The 26294-nt window shown below is 51.2% G+C and overlaps 3 protein-coding genes across 14 annotated transcripts in view; 1 reads left to right on the top strand and 2 right to left on the bottom strand.

Moving 5' to 3' along the window:
* Window positions 1-2311, top strand: part of LOC123994444 (LHFPL tetraspan subfamily member 3 protein-like) — a 38878-nt gene extending 36567 nt beyond the window's left edge. The window contains exon 4 of the mRNA XM_046297039.1: window positions 18-2311. The gene's annotated coding sequence lies outside the window, so the exon portion shown is untranslated. The remainder of the gene's footprint in view (window positions 1-17) is intronic.
* A 10903-nt stretch (window positions 2312-13214) lies between these two features.
* LOC123994443 (vegetative cell wall protein gp1-like) lies at window positions 13215-16552 on the bottom strand. Its single transcript, XM_046297038.1, has 4 exons — window positions 16417-16552; window positions 15963-16311; window positions 15800-15879; window positions 13215-15556 (listed from the first exon to the last, which is right to left on the bottom strand). Exons 2-4 carry the CDS (start codon window positions 16252-16254, stop codon window positions 14726-14728), a joined length of 1203 nt encoding a protein of 400 aa, XP_046152994.1. The 5' UTR covers window positions 16255-16311; window positions 16417-16552; the 3' UTR covers window positions 13215-14725.
* An 88-nt stretch (window positions 16553-16640) lies between these two features.
* LOC123994441 (inactive histone-lysine N-methyltransferase 2E-like) overlaps window positions 16641-26294 on the bottom strand; it is a 35623-nt gene continuing 25969 nt past the window's right edge. For 7 of the 12 annotated variants that reach the window (XM_046297022.1, XM_046297025.1, XM_046297027.1 and 4 more), the window contains 9 exons: window positions 25550-25817; window positions 21251-21355; window positions 19610-19681; window positions 18916-19089; window positions 18401-18736; window positions 17948-18241; window positions 17445-17613; window positions 17107-17342; window positions 16641-17018 (listed from right to left, as the gene is read on the bottom strand). In XM_046297022.1, the coding sequence (XP_046152978.1) occupies window positions 16662-17018; window positions 17107-17342; window positions 17445-17613; window positions 17948-18241; window positions 18401-18736; window positions 18916-19089; window positions 19610-19681; window positions 21251-21355; window positions 25550-25817 (2011 nt within the window). In that variant the 3' untranslated portion in view covers window positions 16641-16661. The remainder of the gene's footprint in view (window positions 17019-17106; window positions 17343-17444; window positions 17614-17947; window positions 18242-18400; window positions 18737-18915; window positions 19090-19609; window positions 19682-21250; window positions 21356-25549; window positions 25818-26294) is intronic. The other 5 variants (XM_046297030.1, XM_046297032.1, XM_046297026.1 and 2 more) reach the window with 4 other exon arrangements.

The following is a 26294-nucleotide window of genomic DNA, read 5'->3' as shown; positions in this document are numbered from 1 at the left end:
GTGTTCTTTGTTCACAGGTGTCGGTGCCCGTCAGAGGTAAAGATAATGTAACACAATGTTCCAGCTTCATACCTGTCACTCTGGAGGTGGAAAGGAAAGCTATTGCTGTTGGAAAGAACAGAACGAGAAAAAGACGAATGAATGAAAGGAGGAGACATCCACTCCAAGAGAACCCACTTAGTAAAGACCAACCCTTACGGCCCCGTTATCATCCAGACCTGACCTTGATATTGGCAACAACAGATGGAAGACTTCATATTGTTTTATGAACTGAAATACGTTACTGCGTGGACACAGTGTGGCCGCAGACCTGCGTGGCCGATGACTTAACGGGCGGCAGATAGCCTAGCGGTTAGAGCATTGGGTCAGTAACCAAAAGGACGCTGGTTTGAATACCTGAGCCGACAAGGTGAAAAAAAAGTCTGCCATTGTGCCCCCTGAGCAAGGCACTTAACCCTGATTTGCTCCAGAGGCGCTGTACTACTATGGCTGACCCTGTAAAACAACACATTTCACTGCAGCTATCTGGTGTATGTGACAATAAAACATATTACCAAGTCATAAGAGGAAGGTTTTGTTTGTTAAAAAGAACATGAGATTCTGTCCCACCATTCAAGGCCCTACCATAGAAAAACACAAATGAACCCAGCGATTCCCAAACTCAAACCTGGGAACCCCAAGGGGTGCACATTTTGGTATTTGCCCTAGTATTTGACCCAACTGATTAAAATAATGAACTCATTGTCAAGCTTTGAAAATGTGATCAGTTGGGTAAAATGCGAGGGCAAAAACCAAAACATGCACCCCTTGAGGTCCCCTGGACCGAGTTTGGGAAACGGTCAACTAACTCATGACCACACATGACCGCTAGGCTACAGAATTGGATTGTTCAGACGTCTGATCAAACAGAGCTGTCGTCTTTATTGTGTCAAACTCACCTCTGGACACAGACAGTACACATGTACCTGAACTGTGGATTCCTTCTGGACTTGTGTTCCACTCTTTGGTCTTCATTGGACTCATCACTGTAAGACTGTTTACAGTGGGTGAGCATGGTCCATGAGAACTGTCTGGCTTGCTGAGCCACCTTACTGGACTCTGTGGTGGAAAGGTTAGTGGTACGTACCCATCAACCTTTGGATGTGGAGCGATGCGCCACCACTGACACCACATTTAAATGTGACTAAGTTGAAGGTACAGAAGACATCTTGTAGCTGTAATGAATGACTGTTGTGATAGAATCAGCGAGGTAGAGATCAGAGCCATGTAGGACTAGAGGTCAAGAGCAGGCTGCCAATCATAGTGTCCTCGGCAACCCTGGAGAAAACCATGCTGAAGAACCATGTATTAAGTAGAAGAAAAGGCCTATTAACAAATAGAAATAGCTGTTCTACATGTTGGAATATTATTTTGTCTCGACTATGATATTTACAATCGATGCAGTATGTTAAAGCTATTGATTCTCTTTAGATGTGTGTGCCATACAATGTATACAGACAGTATTGTAGAGTATTGCCATTTTACTATGGGAAGAAGTGTTTCCATAAAGTGTGGCTCAGTGTCTTGAAATGTTTTATCTGGGAATATAACCTTAGAATCCATCTGCAACTTTATCACTAGTAGCAATGTGTCGTTAACGGAAAGTCATTCTTGCTCTCTATCCAGCACATTTTATCAATGAATGAAAATACAATTTCTTGAAGGTAAAAATGTGGATGTTATGGCCATTTTAAAGGGACAGAACTGGTTGAAAAGATCAGTAGTCTCCAGAGCCCATGTAAACTCAAGTCACGTAGCTTACCACTGCCACACAAACAGGGCTGCACAACAACTTAATAACTAGTATGTCAGCAGTCTACTGCCAGCAGCATAGCACCCTGCATCCTACTGCTGGCTTACCCCTGAACCAAAGCATGGTTGGTCCCAGTTGGAAGACCAGATGCTGCTGGAAGCCGTGTTGGAGTGCCAGCTCATAGCTGGTGAATGTAATGCTTTATGAATCCACTCTCATTATGTCATAAATGTGCCTAGTGTTCTTATAGGGCTTCTGGGCTGAAACAAGCTCAACTTAACATGTGAACCACAGGAAGCTGCTGTGGGGGCGGCTCATAGTAATGTCTGGGAACGGAGGCAATGGAATGGCATCATACCATTCCACTGATTCCACTCCAGCCATTAATATGAGCCAGTCCTCCCCAATTAACCTCCTGTGATGTGAACTAATGAACATGTGAACATATTCAATCAGTCCAACCCCCACCTACCTTATTATACTGGCTAGTCCAACCCCCACCTATCTTATTATACTGGCTAGTCCAACCCCCACCTACCTTATTAACCTGGCCAGTCCAACCCCCACCTACCTTATTATACTGGCTAGTCCAACCCCCATCTACCTTATTATACTGGCTAGTCCAACCCCCACCTACCTTATTATACTAGCTAGTCCAACCCCCACCTACCTTATTATACTGGCTAGTCCAACCCCCACCTACCTTACTAACCTGGCCAGTCCAACCCCCACCTACCTTATTATACTGGCTAGTCCAACCCCCACCTACCTTATTATACTGGCTAGTCCAACCCCCACCTACCTTATTATACTGGCTAGTCCAACCCCCACCTACCTTATTATACTGGCTAGTCCAACCCCCATCTACCTTATTATACTGGCTAGTCCAACCCCCACCTACCTTATTATACTGGCTAGTCCAACCCCCACCTACCTTATTATACTGGCTAGTCCAACCCCCACCTACCTTATTATACTGGCTAGTCCAACCCCCATCTACCTTATTATACTGGCTAGTCCAAACCCCACCTACCTTATTATACTGGCTAGTCCAACCCCCATCTACCTTATTATACTGGCTAGTCCAACCCCCACCTACCTTATTATACTGGCTAGTCCAACCCCCACCTACCTTATTATACTGGCTAGTCCAAACCCCACCTACCTTATTATACTGGCTAGTCCAACCCCCATCTACCTTATTATACTGGCTAGTCCAACCCCCATCTACCTTATTATACTGGCTAGTCCAAACCCCACCTACCTTATTATACTGGCTAGTCCAAACCCCACCTACCTTATTATACTGGCTAGTCCAAACCCCACCTACCTTATTATACTGGCTAGTCCAAACCCCACCTACCTTATTATACTGGCTAGTCCAACCCCCAGCTACCTTATTATACTGGCTAGTCCAACCCCCACTGGCTAGTCCAACCCCCATCTACCTTATTATACTGGCTAGTCCAACCCCCATCTACCTTATTATACTGGCCAGTCCAACCCCACCTTATTATACCTGCTAGTCCAACCCCCACCTACCTTATTATACTGGCTAGTCCAACCCCATCTACCTTATTATACTGGCTAGTCCAAACCCCACCTACCTTATTATACTGGCTAGTCCAACCCCCACCTACCTTATTATACTGGCTAGTCCAACCCCCACCTACCTTATTATACTGGCTAGTCCAAACCCCACCTACCTTATTATACTGGCTAGTCCAACCCCCACCTACCTTATTATACTGGCTAGTCCAACCCCCACCTACCTTATTATACTGGCTAGTCCAACCCCCACCTACCTTATTATACTGGCTAGTCCAACCCCCACCTACCTTATTATACTGGCTAGTCCAACCCCCAGCTACCTTATTATACTGGCTAGTCCAACCCCCACCTACCTTATTATACTGGCTAGTCCAACCCCCACCTACCTTATTATACTGGCTAGTCCAACCCCCACCTACCTTATTATACTGGCTAGTCCAACCCCCATCTACCTTATTATACTGGCTAGTCCAACCCCCATCTACCTTATTATACTGGCTATTCCAAACCCCACCTACCTTATTATACTGGCTAGTCCAAACCCCACCTACCTTATTATACTGGCTAGTCCAAACCCCACCTACCTTATTATACTGGCTAGTCCAAACCCCACCTACCTTATTATACTGGCTAGTCCAAACCCCACCTACCTTATTATACTGGCTAGTCCAACCCCATCTACCTTATTATACTGGCTAGTCCAAACCCCACCTACCTTATTATATACTGGCTAGTCCAAACCCCACCTACCTTATTATACTGGCTAGTCCAAACCCCACCTACCTTATTATACTGGCTAGTCCAAACCCCACCTACCTTATTATACTGGCTAGTCCAACCCCCACCTACCTTATTATACTGGCTAGTCCAACCCCCACCTACCTTATTATACTGGCTAGTCCAACCCCCATCTACCTTATTATACTGGCTAGTCCAACCCCCACCTACCTTATTATACTGGCTAGTCCAACCCCCACCTACCTTATTATACTGGCTAGTCCAACCCCCACCTACCTTATTATACTGGCTAGTCCAACCCCCACCTACCTTATTATACTGGCTAGTCCAACCCCCACCTACCTTATTATACTGGCTAGTCCAACCCCCATCTACCTTATTATACTGGCTAGTCCAACCCCCACCTACCTTATTATACTGGCTAGTCCAACCCCCACCTACCTTATTATACTGGCTAGTCCAACCCCCACCTACCTTATTATACTGGCTAGTCCAACCCCCATCTACCTTATTATACTGGCTAGTCCAAACCCCACCTACCTTATTATACTGGCTAGTCCAACCCCCATCTACCTTATTATACTGGCTAGTCCAACCCCCACCTACCTTATTATACTGGCTAGTCCAACCCCCACCTACCTTATTATACTGGCTAGTCCAACACCCACCTACCTTATTATACTGGCTAGTCCAACACCCACCTACCTTATTATACTGGCTAGTCCAACCCCCACCTACCTTATTATACTGGCTAGTCCAAACCCCACCTACCTTATTATACTGGCTAGTCCAAACCCCACCTACCTTATTATACTGGCTAGTCCAAACCCCACCTACCTTATTATACTGGCTAGTCCAAACCCCACCTACCTTATTATACTGGCTAGTCCAAACCCCACCTACCTTATTATACTGGCTAGTCCAACCCCCACCTACCTTATTATACTGGCTAGTCCAACCCCCACCTACCTTATTATACTGGCTAGTCCAACCCCCATCTACCTTATTATACTGGCTAGTCCAACCCCCACCTACCTTATTATACTGGCTAGTCCAACCCCCACCTACCTTATTATACTGGCTAGTCCAACCCCCACCTACCTTATTATACTGGCTAGTCCAACCCCCACCTACCTTATTATACTGGCTAGTCCAACCCCCATCTACCTTATTATACTGGCTAGTCCAACCCCCACCTACCTTATTATACTGGCTAGTCCAACCCCCACCTACCTTATTATACTGGCTAGTCCAACCCCCACCTACCTTATTATACTGGCTAGTCCAACCCCCATCTACCTTATTATACTGGCTAGTCCAAACCCCACCTACCTTATTATACTGGCTAGTCCAACCCCCAGCTACCTTATTATACTGGCTAGTCCAACCCCCACCTACCTTATTATACTGGCTAGTCCAACCCCCACCTACCTTATTATACTGGCTAGTCCAACACCCACCTACCTTATTATACTGGCTAGTCCAACCCCCACCTACCTTATTATACTGGCTAGTCCAACCCCCACCTACCTTATTATACTGGCTAGTCCAAACCCCACCTACCTTATTATACTGGCTAGTCCAACCCCCATCTACCTTATTATACTGGCTAGTCCAACCCCCATCTACCTTATTATACTGGCTAGTCCAAACCCCACCTACCTTATTATACTGGCTAGTCCAAACCCCACCTACCTTATTATACTGGCTAGTCCAAACCCCACCTACCTTATTATACTGGCTAGTCCAAACCCCACCTACCTTATTATACTGGCTAGTCCAACCCCCAGCTACCTTATTATACTGGCTAGTCCAACCCCCACTGGCTAGTCCAACCCCCATCTACCTTATTATACTGGCTAGTCCAACCCCCATCTACCTTATTATACTGGCCAGTCCAACCCCACCTTATTATACCTGCTAGTCCAACCCCCACCTACCTTATTATACTGGCTAGTCCAACCCCATCTACCTTATTATACTGGCTAGTCCAAACCCCACCTACCTTATTATACTGGCTAGTCCAAACCCCACCTACCTTATTATACTGGCTAGTCCAACCCCCACCTACCTTATTATACTGGCTAGTCCAACCCCCACCTACCTTATTATACTGGCTAGTCCAAACCCCACCTACCTTATTATACTGGCTAGTCCAACCCCCACCCACCTTATTATACTGGCTAGTCCAACCCCCACCCACCTTATTATACTGGCTAGTCCAACCCCCACCTACCTTATTATACTGGCTAGTCCAACCCCCACCTACCTTATTATACTGGCTAGTCCAACCCCCAGCTACCTTATTATACTGGCTAGTCCAACCCCCACCTACCTTATTATACTGGCTAGTCCAACCCCCACCTACCTTATTATACTGGCTAGTCCAACCCCCACCTACCTTATTATACTGGCTAGTCCAACCCCCACCTACCTTATTATACTGGCTAGTCCAACCCCATCTACCTTATTATACTGGCTAGTCCAACCCCCATCTACCTTATTATACTGGCTAGTCCAAACCCCACCTACCTTATTATACTGGCTAGTCCAAACCCCACCTACCTTATTATACTGGCTAGTCCAAACCCCACCTACCTTATTATACTGGCTAGTCCAAACCCCACCTACCTTATTATACTGGCTAGTCCAACCCCCATCTACCTTATTATACTGGCTAGTCCAAACCCCACCTACCTTATTATACTGGCTAGTCCAAACCCCACCTACCTTATTATACTGGCTAGTCCAAACCCCACCTACCTTATTATACTGGCTAGTCCAACCCCCACCTACCTTATTATACTGGCTAGTCCAACCCCCACCTAACTTATTATACTGGCTAGTCCAACCCCCATCTACCTTATTATACTGGCTAGTCCAAACCCCACCTACCTTATTATACTGGCTAGTCCAAACCCCACCTACCTTATTATACTGGCTAGTCCAAACCCCACCTACCTTATTATACTGGCTAGTCCAACCCCCACCCACCTTATTATACTGGCTAGTCCAACCCCCACCTACCTTATTATACTGGCTAGTCCAACCCCCACCTACCTTATTATACTGGCTAGTCCAACCCCCACCTACCTTATTATACTGGCTAGTCCAACCCCCATCTACCTTATTATACTGGCTAGTCCAAACCCCACCTACCTTATTATACTGGCTAGTCCAAACCCCACCTACCTTATTATTATTATTATTATTATTATACTGGCTAGTCCAACCCCCACCTACCTTATTATACTGGCTAGTCCAACCCCCACCTACCTTATTATACTGGCTAGTCCAACCCCCACCTACCTTATTATACTGGCTAGTCCAACCCCCCACCTACCTTATTATACTGGCTAGTCCAACCCCCACCTTATTATACCTTATTATACTGGCTAGTCCAACCCCACCTACCTTATTATACTGGCTAGTCCAACCCCCAGCTACCTTATTATACTGGCTAGTCCAACCCCACCTACCTTATTATACTGGCTAGTCCAACCCCCACCTACCTTATTATACTGGCTAGTCCAACCCCCACCTACCTTATTATACTGGCTAGTCCAACCCCCACCTACCTTATTATACTGGCTAGTCCAACCCCCACCTACCTTATTATACTGGCTAGTCCAACCCCCATCTACCTTATTATACTGGCTAGTCCAAACCCCACCTACCTTATTATACTGGCTAGTCCAAACCCCACCTACCTTATTATTATTATTATTATTATACTGGCTAGTCCAACCCCCACCTACCTTATTATACTGGCTAGTCCAACCCCCACCTACCAACCCCCACCTTATTATACTGGCTAGTCCAACCCCCACCTACCTTATTATACTGGCTAGTCCAACCCCCACCTACCTATTATACTGGCTAGTCCAACCCCACCTACCTTATTATACTGGCTAGTCCAACCCCCACCTACCTTATTATACTGGCTAGTCCAAACCCCACCTACCTTATTATACTGGCTAGTCCAACCCCCACCTACCTTATTATACTGGCTAGTCCAACCCCCCTACCTACCTTATTATACTGGCTAGTCCAAACCCCACCTACCTTATTACCTTATATTATTATTATTATACTGGCTAGTCCAACCCCCACCTACCTTATTATACTGGCTAGTCCAACCCCCACCTACCTTATTATACTGGCTAGTCCAACCCCCACCTACCTTATTATACTGGCTAGTCCAAACCCCACCTACCTTATTATTATTATTTTACTGGCTAGTCCAAACCCCACCTACCTTATTACACTGGCTAGTCCAAACCCCACCTACCTTATTATTATTATTATATACTGGCTAGTCCAAACCCCACCTACCTTATTATTATTATTATTATACTGGCTAGTCCAACCCCCACCTACCTTATTATTATTATTATTATACTGGCTAGTCCAACCCCCACCTACCTTATACTGGCTAGTCCAAACCCCACCTACCTTATTACACTGGCTAGTCCAAACCCCACCTACCTTATTACACTGGCTAGTCCAAACCCCACCTACCTTATTATTATTATTATTATACTGGCTAGTCCAACCCCCACCTACCTTATTATACTGGCTAGTCCAACCCCCACCTACCTTATTATACTGGCTAGTCCAACCCCCACCTACCTTATTATACTGGCTAGTCCAACCCCCACCTACCTTATTATACTGGCTAGTCCAACCCCCATCTACCTTATTATACTGGCTAGTCCAAACCCCACCTACCTTATTATACTGGCTAGTCCAAACCCCACCTACCTTATTATTATTATTATTATTATACTGGCTAGTCCAACCCCCACCTACCTTATTATACTGGCTAGTCCAACCCCACCTACCTTATTATACTGGCTAGTCCAACCCCCACCTACCTTATTATACTGGCTAGTCCAACCCCCACCTACCTTATTATACTGGCTAGTCCAACCCCCACCTACCTTATTATACTGGCTAGTCCAACCCCCACCTACCTTATTATACTGGCTAGTCCAAACCCCACCTACCTTATTATTATTATTTTACTGGCTAGTCCAAACCCCACCTACCTTATTACACTGGCTAGTCCAAACCCCACCTACCTTATTATTATTATTATTATACTGGCTAGTCCAACCCCCACCTACCTTATTATTATTATTATACTGGCTAGTCCAACCCCCACCTACCTTATACTGGCTAGTCCAAACCCCACCTACCTTATTACACTGGCTAGTCCAAACCCCACCTACCTTATTACACTGGCTAGTCCAAACCCCACCTACCTTATTATTATTATTATTATTATACTGGCTAGTCCAACCCCCACCTACCTTATTACACTGGCTAGTCCAAACCCCACCTACCTTATTATACTGGTTGTCTGGTCAGCAAGCAGTGACAGGATCCAGGCGGTTTCCAAGTGTAGCTGGAGGAGTTGACTGCATGACAAAGTGTATTTACGGGTTAACACTGGGGTGCACAGTCCCGTACATATCCGATAACAGACCACTTCTGTGTGTGGACATTTACGGACATGTATATGTAATCAGAGATGTATGGGACAATGTTAGACTTTTCATGCAGTGTATGAAAGTCTGGGATAAACAAACAGAAGAGGTGAGGAACCAGGGAAAGAGGTATGTCCAAACCATTCCCCATGTACATAAAAACATGTAAATATTACCCAAAGAATACAAAACACTTGAGGGTCAAAACAGGGGGGGGGGGTAAATAAACGTTACAACATTCACTGCTTTCGTGTTTCTCTATGGTGTTTCATTCAAATGGAATGACATGTGAGGAGTTTTGTGTTACAATCAAAAGACAGAACAAACACAAGAAAGGCACTTCAAAATATAGTTGTGTTGTAAAGCTTTGTCCCCATGGGTACAGGAGAGCACTTGTAACCACGAAGAGGCTGCTAAATCATTGATATCAGAGATGACATGAAATAAATCACAATACAATCACACATTATGTATGTGTACATCTAAGAAATGACGACAGAAGAGACAAACAATTTCATCTCATATTAAACAAAATATTTGCAGGGCTTTTAAAAAAATTATATGTGATGTTAATGCAAGGTGCAGTATTTTAAACCATGCTGAGTATTTGTCAGGATACCATTATGTTCGGTAATATCTCCACACATCTGCAATGTCAAAACATCAGCCTCAGTCTATGTGATTGACAGGAGAGAATGAGGAGCAAGAGTTTATCCCCAAAATTAGCACAAGGTCCTAAGTATGGATATAGTTTCTCAGTGAAGGTGCAGCCAGTGAAAGAGTAGATATGAGACCTGGCCTCCACATCATAAAAGGAGACCTGACCCTCCTCATCATCCACAAACACCCCCACCTTCTGGGGCTTTTCTCTCAGGGAGAGGAGGACAGATGTGGAGGTACAGGCTAGGTACTTACACTTTCCCTCAGTGCCACAGTCCAGTAACCATCCTTAGGGCTCAGAGTGATAGTTCCCTTCCTGTTGATGGACTCTCTGGCCACTCCTAAATCCCACTTAGTCTTTCCCTTAACAGTCACCTCATAGTAAGATCTTCCTGAGGAGATGCCGTTATTTCCAAGGACACAGGGACAGGTGGAAAACCTCTTTGGGTTGTCAAGGAGATCTGGTTGTTTCTGTTGATATCTCACTTCTTTCCCACTTGTCGACAGGATGATATAGGGGTTTGTCGTGTCAGGGTCCAGAGTCACATCCACTGCATAGCACTGCATAGTGCTGCGCCCTCTTCCATTTGACTTTATCCATCATTTTATTCAGTGTCTCCTCCAGTTGGGACACAACTCTCCTCCCAGGCCCCACATACAGATCACTGTGAACACTGATCTCAGAGCAGTCCTTGGTGGGTGGAGGGGTGCAGAGGGATGTAAAAGTCTGTAGGAGGTGGTCCTCAGTGTGTGATTTCCTGCTCCAGCTCTTCAATGAGCCCTTCAGCCTGCCTCTCTGCTACTTTCTCTTTGACCACCTCAATGAGCTCAGCCTGACTTCTCTCAATGGAGCGAACCAGAGCAGTGAATACCTGCACACTGTCTAATATATTTATCTCTGCAACTCTCTTGCTGAGCTCTAGAGTTTGATCTCCTTGACCTTTCTAGATTTTGAATACATCATCTTCTCTCCATACTCTTCCTCTAGAGGGACTGTGTTGTGAGTCTTGTAGTCTGCCTCAGTGCAGGTCTGACACAAACACACAGACATCTGATCACTCCTACAGAACAGCTCCAGGAGTCTGTCATGCTTCTTACACATCCTGTCTTCCAGGTTCTCACAACAGGGTTGATCAGCTTGTGTCTCTTTAAGGCTGGGACTGAGGCTCCAGGTGAATCTCACAGTAAAGGTCTGACACACCAGACAGGACTTCAGTGCCTTGAGCTTCATCTCATCCCAGTGCAGATGTCAAAGCAGACTTCTCCAGATTTGGCAGGGAGTTGGTTTAAGCTGCTGGTGGCTTTCACTTGAACTGATTTCCCCAACTGAGCAGCCATCTCAGAAATGATTGTATTGATGAACAGATCCGGTCTCCTATAAAAATTTTTTTTTATTTTTATTTTTTTACACACGGGACACTGGCACATCATTGCCATCCCAATACTTCCTGATACAGGCCTTGCAGAAGTTCGGTCCACATTGAATAGAGACCGGCTCAGGGAACACATCCAGACAGATGGAGCACAGGCACTGCTCTTCAGCAAGGACACTGTTGGAAGACGCCATATCTAGACAGAGACCAAGGTAAAACCATAAAACATTTCCTGGAATCAGTCAGCTCTTGATAGTTAACATTGGCCTACTGTAGCACAGAACAAAAGGAGAATACACTTCATTTATAGAGCTGATCTTCAAATGACCATGTTAATCTCTCTACTCACCTGCATGTGTGTGTGGATAAGATTTGTGTTGTTCTTTCTGTTAGTGCGGTTAAAAGAGGTCCAAAGAAATAAACTGTTAGTGAAATCGAAAGATCTGGGGAGTTTGGTCTCATGCACAATTTACTGTGTTTTAGCGGCACTTCAGAGAAATGACGTTGTAAATGCACTTCTCTCTTCTTGGAACAATTAACTATACACAACCCAAAAGCACCCACTTGCCCAACCCCTATAGCCCTATTCTGATTGGACCACTTCGTTTTGCATGGCCCGGTGCATCAGGTGGGTGGAGAATTCACTTAAGGACCAATGGAATGGTCTAAAATACGCAAACTCCACCCACCCGGGGCACCGGGCCATGCAAAACTAACCGGGCCAGGCATTGAACTTCAGACTTCTCGTCAAACACTTATCTCTAGACCACATGTCCTCTCTAGACCACATGTCCCTGAACTGTGGAATCTCTCCTTGTGAACATGGGAGACACTCCAAAACCAGGAGTGGTGTGTTGTTGTGCTGGTTAGTCATGTGCATAACGGGGACAGGAGAGCACTTGTAACCATGAAGGGTCTGCTTAATCATTGAGGTTCATGAAGACCGGAGTGTCCACATTGATATGCACACAGCACAACAGATCAAAGAGAGGGTTGTCGCAACATCTGCTTACCAGTGAGGAACTACCACTAACCAACATGCATCCCTGTCAGGAAGAGAGGCAGGCGCTCATTAGATGCAGTTAGTGTTGCTCTCCTGATGGAAAGGTCTACAATCTGTTGTGATAAGATAGCAGGCAACCACTAAAGAAATATTCATTAATGGGCATATCTGTTGCTGGCATGATGGTACACATTCCTTACACCTGAAAGGTAATCCACTCTAAAGGAATTCTCAGGGGACATGCTGAAGATGGTTCAGGTCTCTATGGTTCCATGATATGGTGAAGTTGTCCGACAGCATCCAACCACGACTTTTCAAATGAGTTTTATTTGGAGGCGACAGGCAGCATGCTGGTGGCTTGTCAGGTAGGTTAGTGCTATCCGGGGTTCCTTGGGACATCCCTACCCTAAACTTAATACTTACCTAACCCTTTCCTTGACCATTTTCAACGTTACTTCTATGGAGTAGGGACGTCCCAAGGATCCCGGATAACAAGGACCACGTCAGGTAGGAGGCATCCGTCAACCGTTTGAAAATATGCCAACATATCAGCCTTCCTTCTCCCAGACAGACAGAACATACAGACAGACACACAACACCACCAGTGGTATAAAACTGTCATTACAGTGATTTATTATAATGAACCATGAAAATAGCCAACCAGTGCAGTGTTTGAGTCTCTCTCCTCTGCACAAACATACTCACACGCACACACAAATAATAAAAGACTACACTGAATAGTCCAGAGAGGAAAAACTAAATAAAAAGTGCTATTGTCACAGAAACATTCATCTTTGCCAAGAAGAGCGCTCGTATTTACAACCAGATTCCAAAATGGGATGGGAGCCAATTGTACAAGCATAGGAAAGAAAAGAAGCAAATATATACAACCTGTTTCCGGAGGAAAGCTGGAGTAACCACCTATACATTAAATTACAATTTCTACAAATAACCATTGATATTCAAAAATAAACCGCTAACGTCCTACCTACGGGTGAGACCTCACTCTGGCTACCACAGAGGACTACTGCACTCGTTTCACACCATCACTCTTACTGTCTATCACTTCCCTTTCTCCCACTGACACACAGGACACAGGACACAGGACACAGGACACAGGACACACACACACACACACACACACACACACACACACACACACACACACACACACACACACACACACACACACACACACACACACACACACACACACACACACACACACACACACACACACACACACACACGAGTGCAGTCTCCTGGGGCAGTGAAGCGGGCTCCCAGAACAGCATTCTGAATCACTGCAGCGGTGCACAGATATTTGTTACACAGAGGAATAAAAATAATAATAACTATTTTTTCTCTATACAAAAAGCTTTCTGTTTGCTATAATGAGCCACTAGATAAAACGAATAAACGGTGTAGAAGAGCAGACAATAGACAAAGAGAAGTAGAAGTGAAAGGCGGACTAACTGACGAAGGGGGGTGGAGGCTGGAATGTACATTGATACAGAAAGTGCGGGACCTTACAATAGAAGTCCAAAACAGACAGACGGTCAGACGGTCAGGCACTCTCTCCGCCACAGGAGGGAAATTCAAAAGAAAACAGAGGGAGGGACGTCGGAGAGAGAGTGGGATGAGCACCGGGGGAATCATCCATTTTCAAACACAAAGTCTCTTAATAAGATTGTTTCACGGTCCTTGTTTTCAGTTTGTCCTTTAAAAAGCACCCCTTTATCCCACGTTCTCCTGTTTTTCCATTGGCCATGTGTTCAGGTACATAGAAAATATTTACAGCTTTTGTTGCTTGTTGTGTTCCGCTGTCTGTCATCAAGCTCCTCTCAGAGTGAGTTCACAGGGGCTGGCAGGGCCAAGGGGGAGGCCTGCATGGAGGCGGTCAGTGCCACCCCGTGCCCAGGTACCCAGCGTTGTGAAAGGGGGCGGGGGACGCAGGGGCCCCACCAGTTCCACTGGGCATCTGAGTGGCGGTGGGCACGGCCTGGGCCGGCTGAGTCTGCTGCTGGGGAGGGGAGGAGGGGGGCAGTCCAGTCTGCTGGTGGGGCGGGGGTAGGTGGAGGGGGCACCGAGGGGTTAGCTGTGCCGCCGGTGTGCATCAGCGGGGTTGGAAAGCCCCCAAGTTCTGAAAGTGGTGAGGGGCCTGCACTTGCATGGGGACACCGGTGGAGGAGGCAGGAGGGGGGTGGGGGTGGAGGAAGAGGCAAGCCCTGGTTGAGTGACAGGAGGGTGCTGGCACTGGGCTGCTGCAGCTGGTGGGTCTGGCCCTGTGGGGGAGGGGGCGGAGGAGGAGGGAGGGAGGACTGGGGGATGTGGTCAGGAGGAGCTGGTGCTGTTGGACAGGAGGAGGCTGCAGGTTAACGTGTAGCAGGGCCGGGCTGGGCCCAGGGTGTTGTGGTGGGGGAGGGGGAGGAGGGGGGAGTGGTAGAGCTCTGGTAGTGCAGGGCGTGGGGAGGAAGAGTCTGCAGGAGGGGCTGGGCTCCAGGGGGAATGGGGACGTCACTGCAGGCTTGAACCCAGGGAAGGATCCCACGGCGGGGGCTGACTGGCTGGAGAAGTAGGCCGCTGAGGCTGGAGGTGCTGGTGGAGGAGGGGGAGGTGGAGCGGACTGTGGGCTGTACTGGGAGAAGGGGGGCAGCCCTGGTTGAGCCTGTGGCTGGGACTGAGGAGGAGCAAAGAGGAAGGCCCTCTGGCTGCGGTAAGGGGAGCCCTGGGCCTGGGGTTTGGGGGAATGGAGGAGTGAGGGGGCAGGGTAGGGGGCAGCAGGGTGTAGCTTGGTGGGGGTCAGGGGGGCTGTCTTGGGTACGGCAGGCTTGCTGGGCTGCTGTGGGGCGGCCTGGGAGGGGGTCCGAGGCCGGCTGTCACTCTCCTCCTCCTTCACTATGCGACTGCCAGGCTGGGACGGGCTGCTGGGACCAGGAGAACACGGCTAGGGAGGAGAGAGAGACTGAGCGAGGGAACGGGTAAGTCATGAACAATAACAGCCTACATCAGGGGTAGGCAACTACATTCAGCCGCGGGAAGATCTTTGTTGGAACGAATGGTCGGGGGGCACACTGCAAACTGACGACAAAAAGAGATTGACCTACACTATACGCTGTGTGATGGCTGTGTTTGGCAGCAACATGTACTTCACACTACTGTTTGAGCCAGAAAGCAGAATGTTTCTTACCGTGTGGGTTGGGGTCCTCTGCAGGCTAGGAGATGAACAATCTCTGCTGACTGGGGCCTCACTGCCCTCGGTCTCTCCATCTGAAACAGGCACACATTATTACAATTAAACTATCATCAGTAAAGAAGTTATGTCCAAGTGGTGTGTGTGTGTGTGTGTGTACCTTTGTCCTTGCTGTGGTCACTAAGCGACAGGGCTCTGTGGTAGCCACGCTCTCTTGCCTGCTCCACCGAGGTGGACGAGGTCCACTGTCCCTCTCCCCCCTCTCTCTCCCCCTCGACAGGGGGCTCTGTGTCCTCGCTGGGCTGGGGGTCATTTGACTCAGGCGGGGTGGGGGCCACTGGAGCTTGGTCCGGAGCAGGAGCCAGGGGTGGAGGCTCTTGAGTAGTCTCCATGGGCAGAGGGAACATCTCCACCAGGGTAGGTGTTGTAGAGACAGGCGAGCCGCATTCCATTTTGGAGCCGCTGCGCTGCGCCTCTCGCTGACGTTTCCTGTACTCCAGTAAAGACACCTGGGAAAACACATGACATCACACGAAAACAGACGTACCTTTATCAGTCCAGGAACCCTAACACAGCTTGAATGGGGAGGCTGAATAGAGAATATAGCAACTCACCTTTTTCTTCTGTGGGGGATTCTGTCCTGACCCTCCCTCTCCGGTGCTGTCTCCACTTAGTGAACGAGAGAAGGCCAGCGTTCCCCCCCTCCTCAGGGCAGGGGTAGAAGAGAGACCCTGCAGCCTCTGTGAAGGGTCCTGCTGCCAGGGGTACTGGTACTGTCACTGTCACAACACCAGCCACAGCCTCAGGCCTGAAGGCCAAGATGGGCTCCAGGGTGTGTGAGGGGGTAAGGTCCCTCAGGTTAGAGTTGATGGGGGAGAAGGACAGACCCCCTGGCCCTGACAGACCCACTCTCTCTGGACTCTTCATCCAGGGGGGGAGGAGGGAGGAAGAGGCTGGGTCTGTGGAGGAGGGGGTGTCGCTGCTGCCCTCGGTCACTGTCTCTGGCCCCTCCTCTCCCACACAGTCCTGGGGCTCGGGGGTGGGGGGCTGGGGGCTCAGGGGGGCGCTGGTCTTGGCCTCTTGGGGGGGGCAACACATCCAGACTGGGAGCCCTGACCGCTACACAGGGGGAGGAGAGCAGCGAAGGTGGCCGCTCAGCCTCTTGGGGGCTGGGTCTGCGACTGCCCTCTGGTGAGCTGTCCAGGGAAGACTCGCTCTGTGGACACAGGAACAGAGATATTAACACATGGTTCACTTCCCACTATGAGTGTGTGTGTGTTTGTAGGTGAGAGTGCGTGTCTTACTTCCTGCGGGGCACTGAGTGTGTGTGTGGGGGTGCTAGGTAGAGGCTCGGGGCTCGGTTCTTCCATACGGGTGACGCGGGGTGGTGTGGCCAGCAGCAAGGGTGTACCCGGCGTCTCTGATAGGTCGGCCCGGGTTGGCGTTGCGCAGGGAGAGCCGTAGGGGGTGGAGCTCTCTGACATGCAGGCGTCCAGTGGACACAGACCCAGGCGCCGCTTCTTCAGAGGAGTTGGCAACTCTGTATGACACATACACAGAGAGGAAGGGTTACTCACATGCAAAAAACAGACAAGACTTATGTTCCTTCTAAGTGATGAGAAACACATTCCGGAGTCCTCACCAGAGTCCTCACCTGGCAAGGTGCAGCTTCCGTTGTAGGGGAGTGGGCTATCAGAGTCCCCGTTGATAGGGGGGCTGAGAGGGCCCTCGCTAGGCATGACCAGGGTGGGCCGGCCGCTGCTGGGTGGAGGGGTGGTGGTCTCCTCCTCTAGAGCCTGCTTCAGCCAGCGCTGTGGGGAGAAGACAGGGAGGGAGAGGACTTGGACATGTCAACCACAAATACAAAATCACGTTCACTAATCTCCAAGGCAGCTACATCTTAGAAAACCTAAGTCTCTGTTATTGACAATAATACTGTCCCTCTGCCCGGTTAACCCCGCCAGTCTGTCCCTCTGCCCGGTTAACCCCGCCAGTCTGTCCCTCTGCCCGGTTAACCCCGCCAGTCTGTCCCTCTGCCCGGTTAACCCCGCCAGTCTGTCCCTCTGCCCGGTTAACCCCGCCAGTCTGTTTTTCTATACCTGACAGCTAACTCTCCATTCCTCTGTGAGGTGGTGAACAACATACCTTCTTGCAGGAGCCTGAGGTGGGCGGCGTGTCGGGCAGCTCGCGGGAACGCCGGCGTCCAGTGGGCACCCCAGGGGTGGTGGGGCTGCGGTTGGCCAGGAAGGGCGAGGAGAAGCGGACGTAGTGTTTGGGCGTGCTGTAGACGTGCGGGCTGGGGCCCATGCCGGGTAGGGCGTTGAGCTGGGTGGCCAGCACCTCAGGGTCGCTGCTGATCCTCAGGGGCCTCTCCGGGGCCGGCTCTGGGGTCCGCAATGACCGCTCCTGCTTGTCGACGCACCACTCACTCACTAAGTGCTGTAGAGAGACAGAGAGAGAGCTTTAGTCAGAACCACACTGCATTTAATTATAGTATTGAGTGAAATTTCACTAGAAGGAGTAGAACATTCCTATTAGTCTAAATAGAATAGTGACTAGTCATGTTTAGGGGTGAGCACTGAGCCGTGGCTCGGATACCTTTTTAGTTTTGGGGTACTTCTGCCCGGAGCGGTTTCTGTCAGGGGCCGGGGAGCCACTGTAAGGGGGGCTGGTGTCGGGGGCATGGGAGGAGAGGGCCTCTGGTTCAGGATCCCTGGAGGCCTCTACGTCTAGGCTATCATTGGCCAGGGGGTCCAGGAGTTCCCCGGGCGAGCCGGGAGGTATGTCAGAGCAGGTGCTGATGGTGCGCGCTCGCCGCCTCTGCTGCCCGATGTGGGTGCGGCTCCGCGAGAAGCTCTTCCTCTGCTTGCTGCCTCGCAGCTTGGCCGGTGTGGGCTTGTTGAGACCCGGCTCCTCCTTTACCTCTAGCAGGGGCTGGGAGAGACAGGGTTAGGATAGAGTACAGTAGCATAGTTTTGGATGAGTTTATAGTCACCATTAGCTAACCCTTCAGATTATTGACAACATCCTCTTTTAATACTGACGACCTGGTGGAACCAATGTCTAAGAGAGAGTGCAGGCATAACGAACATGTTGAGTCAACTATCACTTACCGTCATGATACCAGGAGACTGCATGTCGGCCTCGGGGGTGGCAGGGGGCTCCTCCTTGATGCCCCCCTCTGACTTGGTGCCAATCTTCTCCAGGGCCTGCTCCCGCCTCTTCTCCCTCTTCTCCATGCGGGCAAAGGCCTGCAGGATGGCCTCCATCTTCCTCTCTTCACGGGTCTGTAGAGGAGAGGAGGACAGAGCAGTAAGCGTTAGTCCACGTGGCCTAGTCTCCTGAACCCACTGGGCCTAGAGGGGGAGGGACACGTTATCGCAACACAGGACAGGCAAGAGGCAGTCTGGCTGGCAGAGAAAAAAACAGCAGCGGCGCAGAATGACAGAAAAAGGACCACCACTTCCTCTTCCAGTGGAGGAAAAACCAATGGAGATAGAACAAGTAAACACCCTGTTGATGTGAGACCAAACTAACTGGAAGTGGAAGGTGGGAACGTAACATTAACCCTTACCAAACCATTCAGGGTGTTTAGAACACCACGGCTGCCTCCACCAGACTAGTTTTACCACCCCCAGTAGCAGAGACACACTGGGGTCTGCCACAGGGCCGGTCAGTGGAGGGAAGATGGAGGTGGGGGTTAGTATGTTTGTCAGTCAGTGGGGTCCCCTATGAGGTGGAGGGGAAGGCAGGCAGGCGGGGGTGGGTATGTTTGGGGGTGGGTAGGGGTTGGTGGGTCAGGTTTACCTCCGGTTTACTCAGTCCCAGACAGCTGGAGGCCCCCACGCCTTGCAGATGGGACTCCTCCGCTGGGCTGGCCTGAATGGTTTACAGAGAGACAGCCTGGTTTAGAAGACAAGAGGCCCGGTCCCCCCCAATAACACACATAGAACATACACACACCACCACGGTTCCCCACTCTAGGGGCTTCAGTGTGTGCCGACCCTCAGGGATCCTCAGACAGGTGGGGGTGTAGAGAGGTGACCTGGCCACTACAGGGTTATGAAAGAGGGGAGAGAAGAGGGGCGCAGATAGGGAGAATGGCTGCCTTATGCCTGTAGACGTGTGTCCAGTCAGGGCTTCTTTACCTTGTCTGCTTACACCAGCATATCCAGTAGGAAGACTTTATTTGGGCTGAATGAATGAACAGTGATTTCAACACAACCCACCACCACTGGAACTCGGCCACATGTTCACCAGTGTCATAAACCACACACTGAACCCACGACACAAGGAAAGAAAACCAAGACAATAGCAACCAACCCAATCACCAACTTTCACCAAGGTTGATGACAAGCAACTACATACCATCTGCAACACCCAAAACCGAACATTACTGCAACTAACATTTTAACTGTGTGTTCCATGCCGTGTCTGTATCCCTGGCACCAAGCCGGATGTTTAACATGAGTGTGGGAGACATACCATGCCAAACACACACAGACATCACCAGTGTTAAGAGCCCATGCGGACAGGGCATTGTTGTGGATGTGTGGTTTAACACCATACATACACCAGACCAGTGGGTGATTGTCACATCAGAGGACGTTCTTCCACAGTAAGGGGGGGGGGGTTCCTCCTCCTGGACCAGCTTGCAGCTTCCCTTGGAGGGAGGCAGGCTATTGGATGTCCCAGACTCAATGAGGCCCTGGCAACAAAGTCCCCCCACCCCCTCTTCTCTCTCGCTCAGGGCTATTTAACAGAGAGTGAGCCAGTCCATTGGCCAGAACGATGAGTCAGCGCTTTACACCTTGGGCCTTGTAGTGTGAAAGGGAGCTGACAGCAGGGTAATTTCCAGAGTGTGTGTGTGTATATGACAGAGGGAGAGCGTGCCAGAGTGTGTGTGAGCCCAACTCTCTAGGTCACCAGAGCTCTTTAGCAGGAGAGAGGAGAGTAATTGGTCATTTCAAAACAGTTTGCCAATTCTGTATGAGGGTCATACTCAGACACACAGGGAGAGTTCCAGTACTTACGTGTGTTGAGGCTGGGGCTCTTGTTTACTCAGCTAATTAGAGAGGAGAAGGAGGGGGTAGAGGGCCTGTGGCTCTGGAGGGCCCAGAATGGTGCAATGTGTGATGGTTTAGCAAATGAGCTATTAAATAAATGAGGAAAATATGTATAATGATGACCAAAACACCGAGCCTCAGTGTTTGAGGGCTCTGCCAGAGGAAGCGAGTGAGCAACAGAGAGCAGGGTGGGGGGGGCGCGAGCTAGGCTACACAGCAACAGGATGAGGCAGAGACAGCAGCAGAAGCAGGGAGGTGGGGGGGGACCACCACCACACAAACAGTGACCCATACCAGCAAGGATGAGCTTTTTCCTATGAGGGGGGGGGTGTATGGGCTGCACACAGCAGGGCGCGCTGCAGCCCTGGCTCACAGAACTTACCATCTTCCTCTTTCTCTCTGCAATGGTCTCCTCTGACTCCATCTCTACTTCACTGCTAACGGAGTTATCAGGCTGGTCTTCTACACCCTCTAACTCTGTAGGATCCTGTTAGAGGGGGAGAGGTGCTTTATCATGGCACTGACCAACCACAGGCAGTCTGGCTACAGACTAGAGGGTCTAGAGTAGTGAGGTGGTAGGTGGGGAGGGGGAGAGAGTGACCGTTGGGGACACTGACTGGGGACGTGGTGGGTTTGTCTGTCCACAAACTTGCTCAGAGATTGTATTCGGTCCTAGGCAGTCAGAATAACATCGAAACGCAATCGTACCCCTTATCAAATAAGAGCGAGAGACCAGGTTCACTTCTGTAGTGCCTTGTGATACATTGTTTGGAGCCCACTCCCAACAACTACCCCTGTAACCAACAACTACCCTGTAATGTCCAGTTGTGGCTCTTGTGGTCACACGAAGGTCTGTTTGTGCACAATGACAGATGTGGACAGCTTCCCTATTCAGCGTGTTCAGTTCATGGTTTGTGCGCGGTGTTCCGATAGAAATGCCTCACACCTTATCTCTGACGTCTGAGCCTCTTCACCGTTCCTCATTCTAGACCAGGCCTGGGCAACGCCAGTCCTCGGGGGCCTGATTGGGGTCACACCTCCTCCCTAGCAAACACACCTGATTTAAACTAATTGCATTCTAAACTGAAGATCATAATTAGGTGATTATTGGAGTCAGGTATAAACCATGCTTCTGTGTGCTTCCCTCAGATTAGTCCTTAAAAATCACTCATCGTGGGAACTACCAGTCCCTACCACAGAAGCAACATGCTTACCGATAAGACCTATGGCCTGGGTCGGGGTTATTGGACAACACAACAAAATCTTTTGCAATGGAATAGGAAAACAGACATTTCTTACTGGACAGGTTCAGATTGTACCTCTGTTTCACTGAGCGTTTTCGTTCCGTTTGGTATCTACTGAACACAAGGTTGGGGACCACCCCAGAGACAGAGGGCTTTCTCTCTGTGTATAACACTGAGTACAGGGATGCCTAGTGGTGCGTTCAGGAGCTCCTGCAGTAGAGGACACCGCGTGATAGCATGTCTCATCTGTCACTAGAGGGCTAGACACGGCATGGTGAGAGAGATGGCTGGGTTAAGGAGTGGGCTTTGTCCAGGGAGAGGGGGAACCAAGATGGATGATAGAGGAATTACAAGTAGTCTACTAATGGATAACAAGAATAAAACAGAAACATTGAAAAATGGCTACACGCATGGACATTGGACGCTAACTAAATGGAAAACAAGCTAAATATGATAACACAAAGTCTTCAAGGGGAAAGACAACTTATAGGCTCCAATGAGGCAATCTTCAACAGTGATGGAGAAATGGCAGTGGGTGAAGGGTATGTGATGGGGTCTGGGGGGAAACGTGTGGTGATGGGGGACGGGGGGAAAACGTGTGGTGATGGGGGAAACGTGTGGTGATGGGGGAAACGTGTGGTGATGGGGGACGGGGGGGAAACGTGTGGTGATGGGGGACTGGGGGGAACGTGTGGTGATGGGGGACTGATGGGGATGGGGGACGGGTGGGGGAAACGTGTGGTGATGGGGGACGGGTGGGGGAAAACATGTGGTGATGGGGGACGGGGGGGTAAACGTGTGGTGATGGGGGAGGAAACGTGTGGTGATGGGGGAGGAAACGTGTGGTGATGGGGGACGGGGGAGGAAACGTGTGGTGATGGGGGACGGGGGAGGAAACGTGTGGTGATGGGGGACGGGGGAGGAAACGTGTGGTGACAGGGACGGCGGGAGACGTGTGGTGATGGGGGGAAACGTGTGGTGATGGGTACTGGGGGGGGAGAACGTGTGGTGATGGGGACGGGTGGGGGAAACGTGTGGTGATGGGGGACGGGGAAACGTGTGGTGATGGGGGACAACGTGTGGTGATGGGGGCGGGTGGGGGAAACGTGTGGTGATGGGGGACGGGTGGGGAAACGTGTGGTGATGGGGACGTGTGGTGATGGGGATGTGTGGTGATGGGGACGAGACGTGTGGTGATGGGGGACGGGGAACGTGTGGTGATGGGGACGTGTGGTGATGGGGACGGGACGGGGGACGGGGCGTGTGGTGATGGGGGTGATGGGGTGATGGGGGGACGTGTGGTGATGGGGGACGTGTGGTGATGGGGGACGGGGCGTGTGGTGATGGGGGACGGGGACGTGTGGTGATGGGGACGGGGGGACGGGGACGTGTGGTGATGGGGGACGGGAACGTGTGGTGATGGGGGACGGGAACGTGTGGTGATGGGGGACGTGTGGTGATGGGGGCGTGTGGTGATGGGGGACGGGGACGTGTGGTGATGGGGGACGGGGGCGTGTGGTGATGGGGACGGGGGGACGGGGACGTGTGGTGATGGGGGACGGGAACGTGTGGTGATGGGGGACGGGAACGTGTGGTGATGGGGACGTGTGGTGGTGGGGACGTGTGGTGGTGGGGACTGGGGGAGAGACGTGTGGTGATGGGGACGGGGACGTGTGGTGATGGGGGACGGGACGTGTGGTGACGGGGACGTGTGGTGATGGGGGACGGGACGGGGACGTGTGGTGATGGGGGACGGGGACGTGTGGTGATGGGGGATGGGGACGTGTGGTGATGGGGACGTGTGGTGATGGGAACGTGTGGTGGTGGGGACTGGGGGGCGAGACGTGTGGTGATGGGGACGAGACGTGCGGTGATGGGGATGTGTGGTGATGGGGACGGGACGGGGGCGGGGACGTGTGGTGATGGGGGACGGGAACGTGTGGTGATGGGGGACGGGGACGTGTGGTGATGGGGGACGGGGGCGTGTGGTGATGGGGGACGTGGACGTGTGGTGACGGGGACGGGACGGGGACGTGTGGTGACGGGGACGGGGGCGGGGGCGTGTGGTGACGGGGGACGTGTGGTGACGGGGGGACGGGACGGGGGCGTGTGGTGGCGGGGGACGGGGACGTGTGGTGACGGGGACGGACGGGGCGTGTGGTGACGGGGGACGGGGGAAACGTGTGTTGACGGAGGACGGGGGAAACGTGTGTTGACGGAGGACGGGGGGAAACGTGTGTTGACGGAGGACGGGGGAAACGTGTGGTGATGGGGAACGGGACAGGGACGGGGAGGAAATGTGTGTTGACGGAGGACGGGGTACATGTGGTGATGGGGACGAGGGGGACGGGGAACGTGTGGTGATGGGGGACGGGAACGTGTGGTGATGGGGGACGGGAACGTGTGGTGATGGGGGACGGGAACGTGTGGTGATGGGGACGGGAACGTGTGGTGATGGGGACAGGGAACGTGTGGTGATGGGGACAGGGAACGTGTGGTGATGGGGACAGGGAACGTGTGGTGATGGGGGACTGGACGTGTGGTGATGGGGGACTGGACGTGTGGTGATGGGGGACTGGACGTGTGGTGACGGGCGTGTGGTGACGGGGACGTGTGGTGATGGGGACGGGAACGTGTGGTGATGGGGGACTGGACGTGTGGTGATGGGGGACTGGACGTGTGGTGATGGGGGACTGGACGTGTGGTGATGGGGGACTGGACGTGTGGTGATGGGGGACTGGACGTGTGGTGATGGGGGACTGGACGTGTGGTGACGGGGGACAGGACGTGTGGTGATGGGGACAGGACGTGTGGTGATGGGGTGGACGTGTGGTGATGGGGGACGGACGTGTGGTGATGGGGGGACGGGGCGTGTGGTGATGGGGGACGGGACGTGTGGTGATGGGGGACGTGGGTGATGGGGGGACGGGACGTGTGGCGACGGGGGACGGGGACGTGTGGCGGGGACGGGGACGTGTGGCGACGGGGGACGGGGACGTGTGGCGACGGGGACGTGTGGCGACAGGGGACGGGGCGTGTGGCGACGGGGGACGGGACGTGTGGCGACGGGGACGGGGCGTGACGGTGGCGACGGGGGCGTGTGGCGGCGGGGACGGGGCGTGTGGCGGCGGGGGACGGGGCGTGTGGCGACGGGGGACGGGACGTGTGGCGACGGGGACGGGACGTGTGGCGACGGGCGAGTGTGGTGACGGGGGACGGGAGAGTGTGGTGACGGGGGACGGGAGAGTGTGGTGACGGGGGAGCGTGTGGTTACGGGGGGAGCGTGTGGTTACGGGGGGCGTGTGGTTACGGGGGACGGGAGCGTGTGGTTACGGGGGACGGGAGCGTGTGGTTACGGGGGACGGGAGCGTGAGGGGATAGGGGGTGTTTGTGATGGAGACGGATTGAGGTGAGTTGTGTTGCCAGGGAAATCTTACCTGGTTGTTGGAGATAGAGAGGCGGAGGGGCGATAGCTTCCTCTGCTTGCCGTCGGCCCCCAGACCCTTGGTCTTGCCGTCACAGTCCAGGGTCATATTCTGGTTCTGGCCCAGGTCCAGGTGGTCCCCTCGCTGCATCATGGGCTCCTTGTCCTTGCGGCCCCGCCGGCGGCTGCTGGCCTCCAGGTTCTCGGTGGGCTCCAGGTTGTGTTTCAGCACCGGGCACTCTGGGTTCCCCCGCACACATGCACAGTCCACCTTGTATTTACTAGAGGGGGGGGGGGGAAGAACCGAGAGAGAGGGAGACCGAGAGAGGGAAAGACCGAGAGAGAGAGAGGGCGGAAAAAGACCGAGAGTGGGGGGGAGGAAGAGGGAGAGAGGAGCGGGGGAGAAAAAAGGTAGAAAGATAACATGGTTGAGGTTGACCAATCTTGTCGTGTGTATATATATATATATATATATATATATATATATAGACTCAGCAAAAAAGTTTAACACCCCTTTTTCAGGACCCTGTCTTTCAAAGATAATACGTAAAAATCCAAATAACTTCACAGATCTTTATTGTAAAGGGTTTAAACACTGTTTCTCATGCAGGTTGTGCAACAGTCGTTAAGACACTAAGAGTTTACAGACAGTAGGCAATTAAGGTCACAGTCATGAAAACTTAGGACAATAAAGAGGCCTTTCTACTGACTCTGAAAAACACCAAAAGAAAGATGCCCAGGGTCCCTGCTCATCTGCG

The sequence above is a fragment of the Oncorhynchus gorbuscha genome, linkage group LG14, assembly GCF_021184085.1.
Source record: "Oncorhynchus gorbuscha isolate QuinsamMale2020 ecotype Even-year linkage group LG14, OgorEven_v1.0, whole genome shotgun sequence".
Lineage (NCBI taxonomy): Eukaryota > Metazoa > Chordata > Actinopteri > Salmoniformes > Salmonidae > Oncorhynchus > Oncorhynchus gorbuscha.
This window is presented reverse-complemented; position numbering and strand designations above follow the sequence as displayed.

Excerpts from the sequence above, each read along its gene's own strand:
- LOC123994443 (XM_046297038.1), bottom strand. The coding sequence starts at position 16,254 with ATGGAATGCGGCTCGCCTGTCTCTACAACACCTACCCTGGTGGAGATG. Across the intron at positions 15,880-15,962 it reads TGACCACAGCAAGGACAAAG|ATGGAGAGACCGAGGGCAGT; the intron begins GTACACACACAC and ends TGCCTGTTTCAG. Across the intron at positions 15,557-15,799 it reads AGAGGACCCCAACCCACACG|CCGTGTTCTCCTGGTCCCAG; the intron begins GTAAGAAACATT and ends TCTCCTCCCTAG.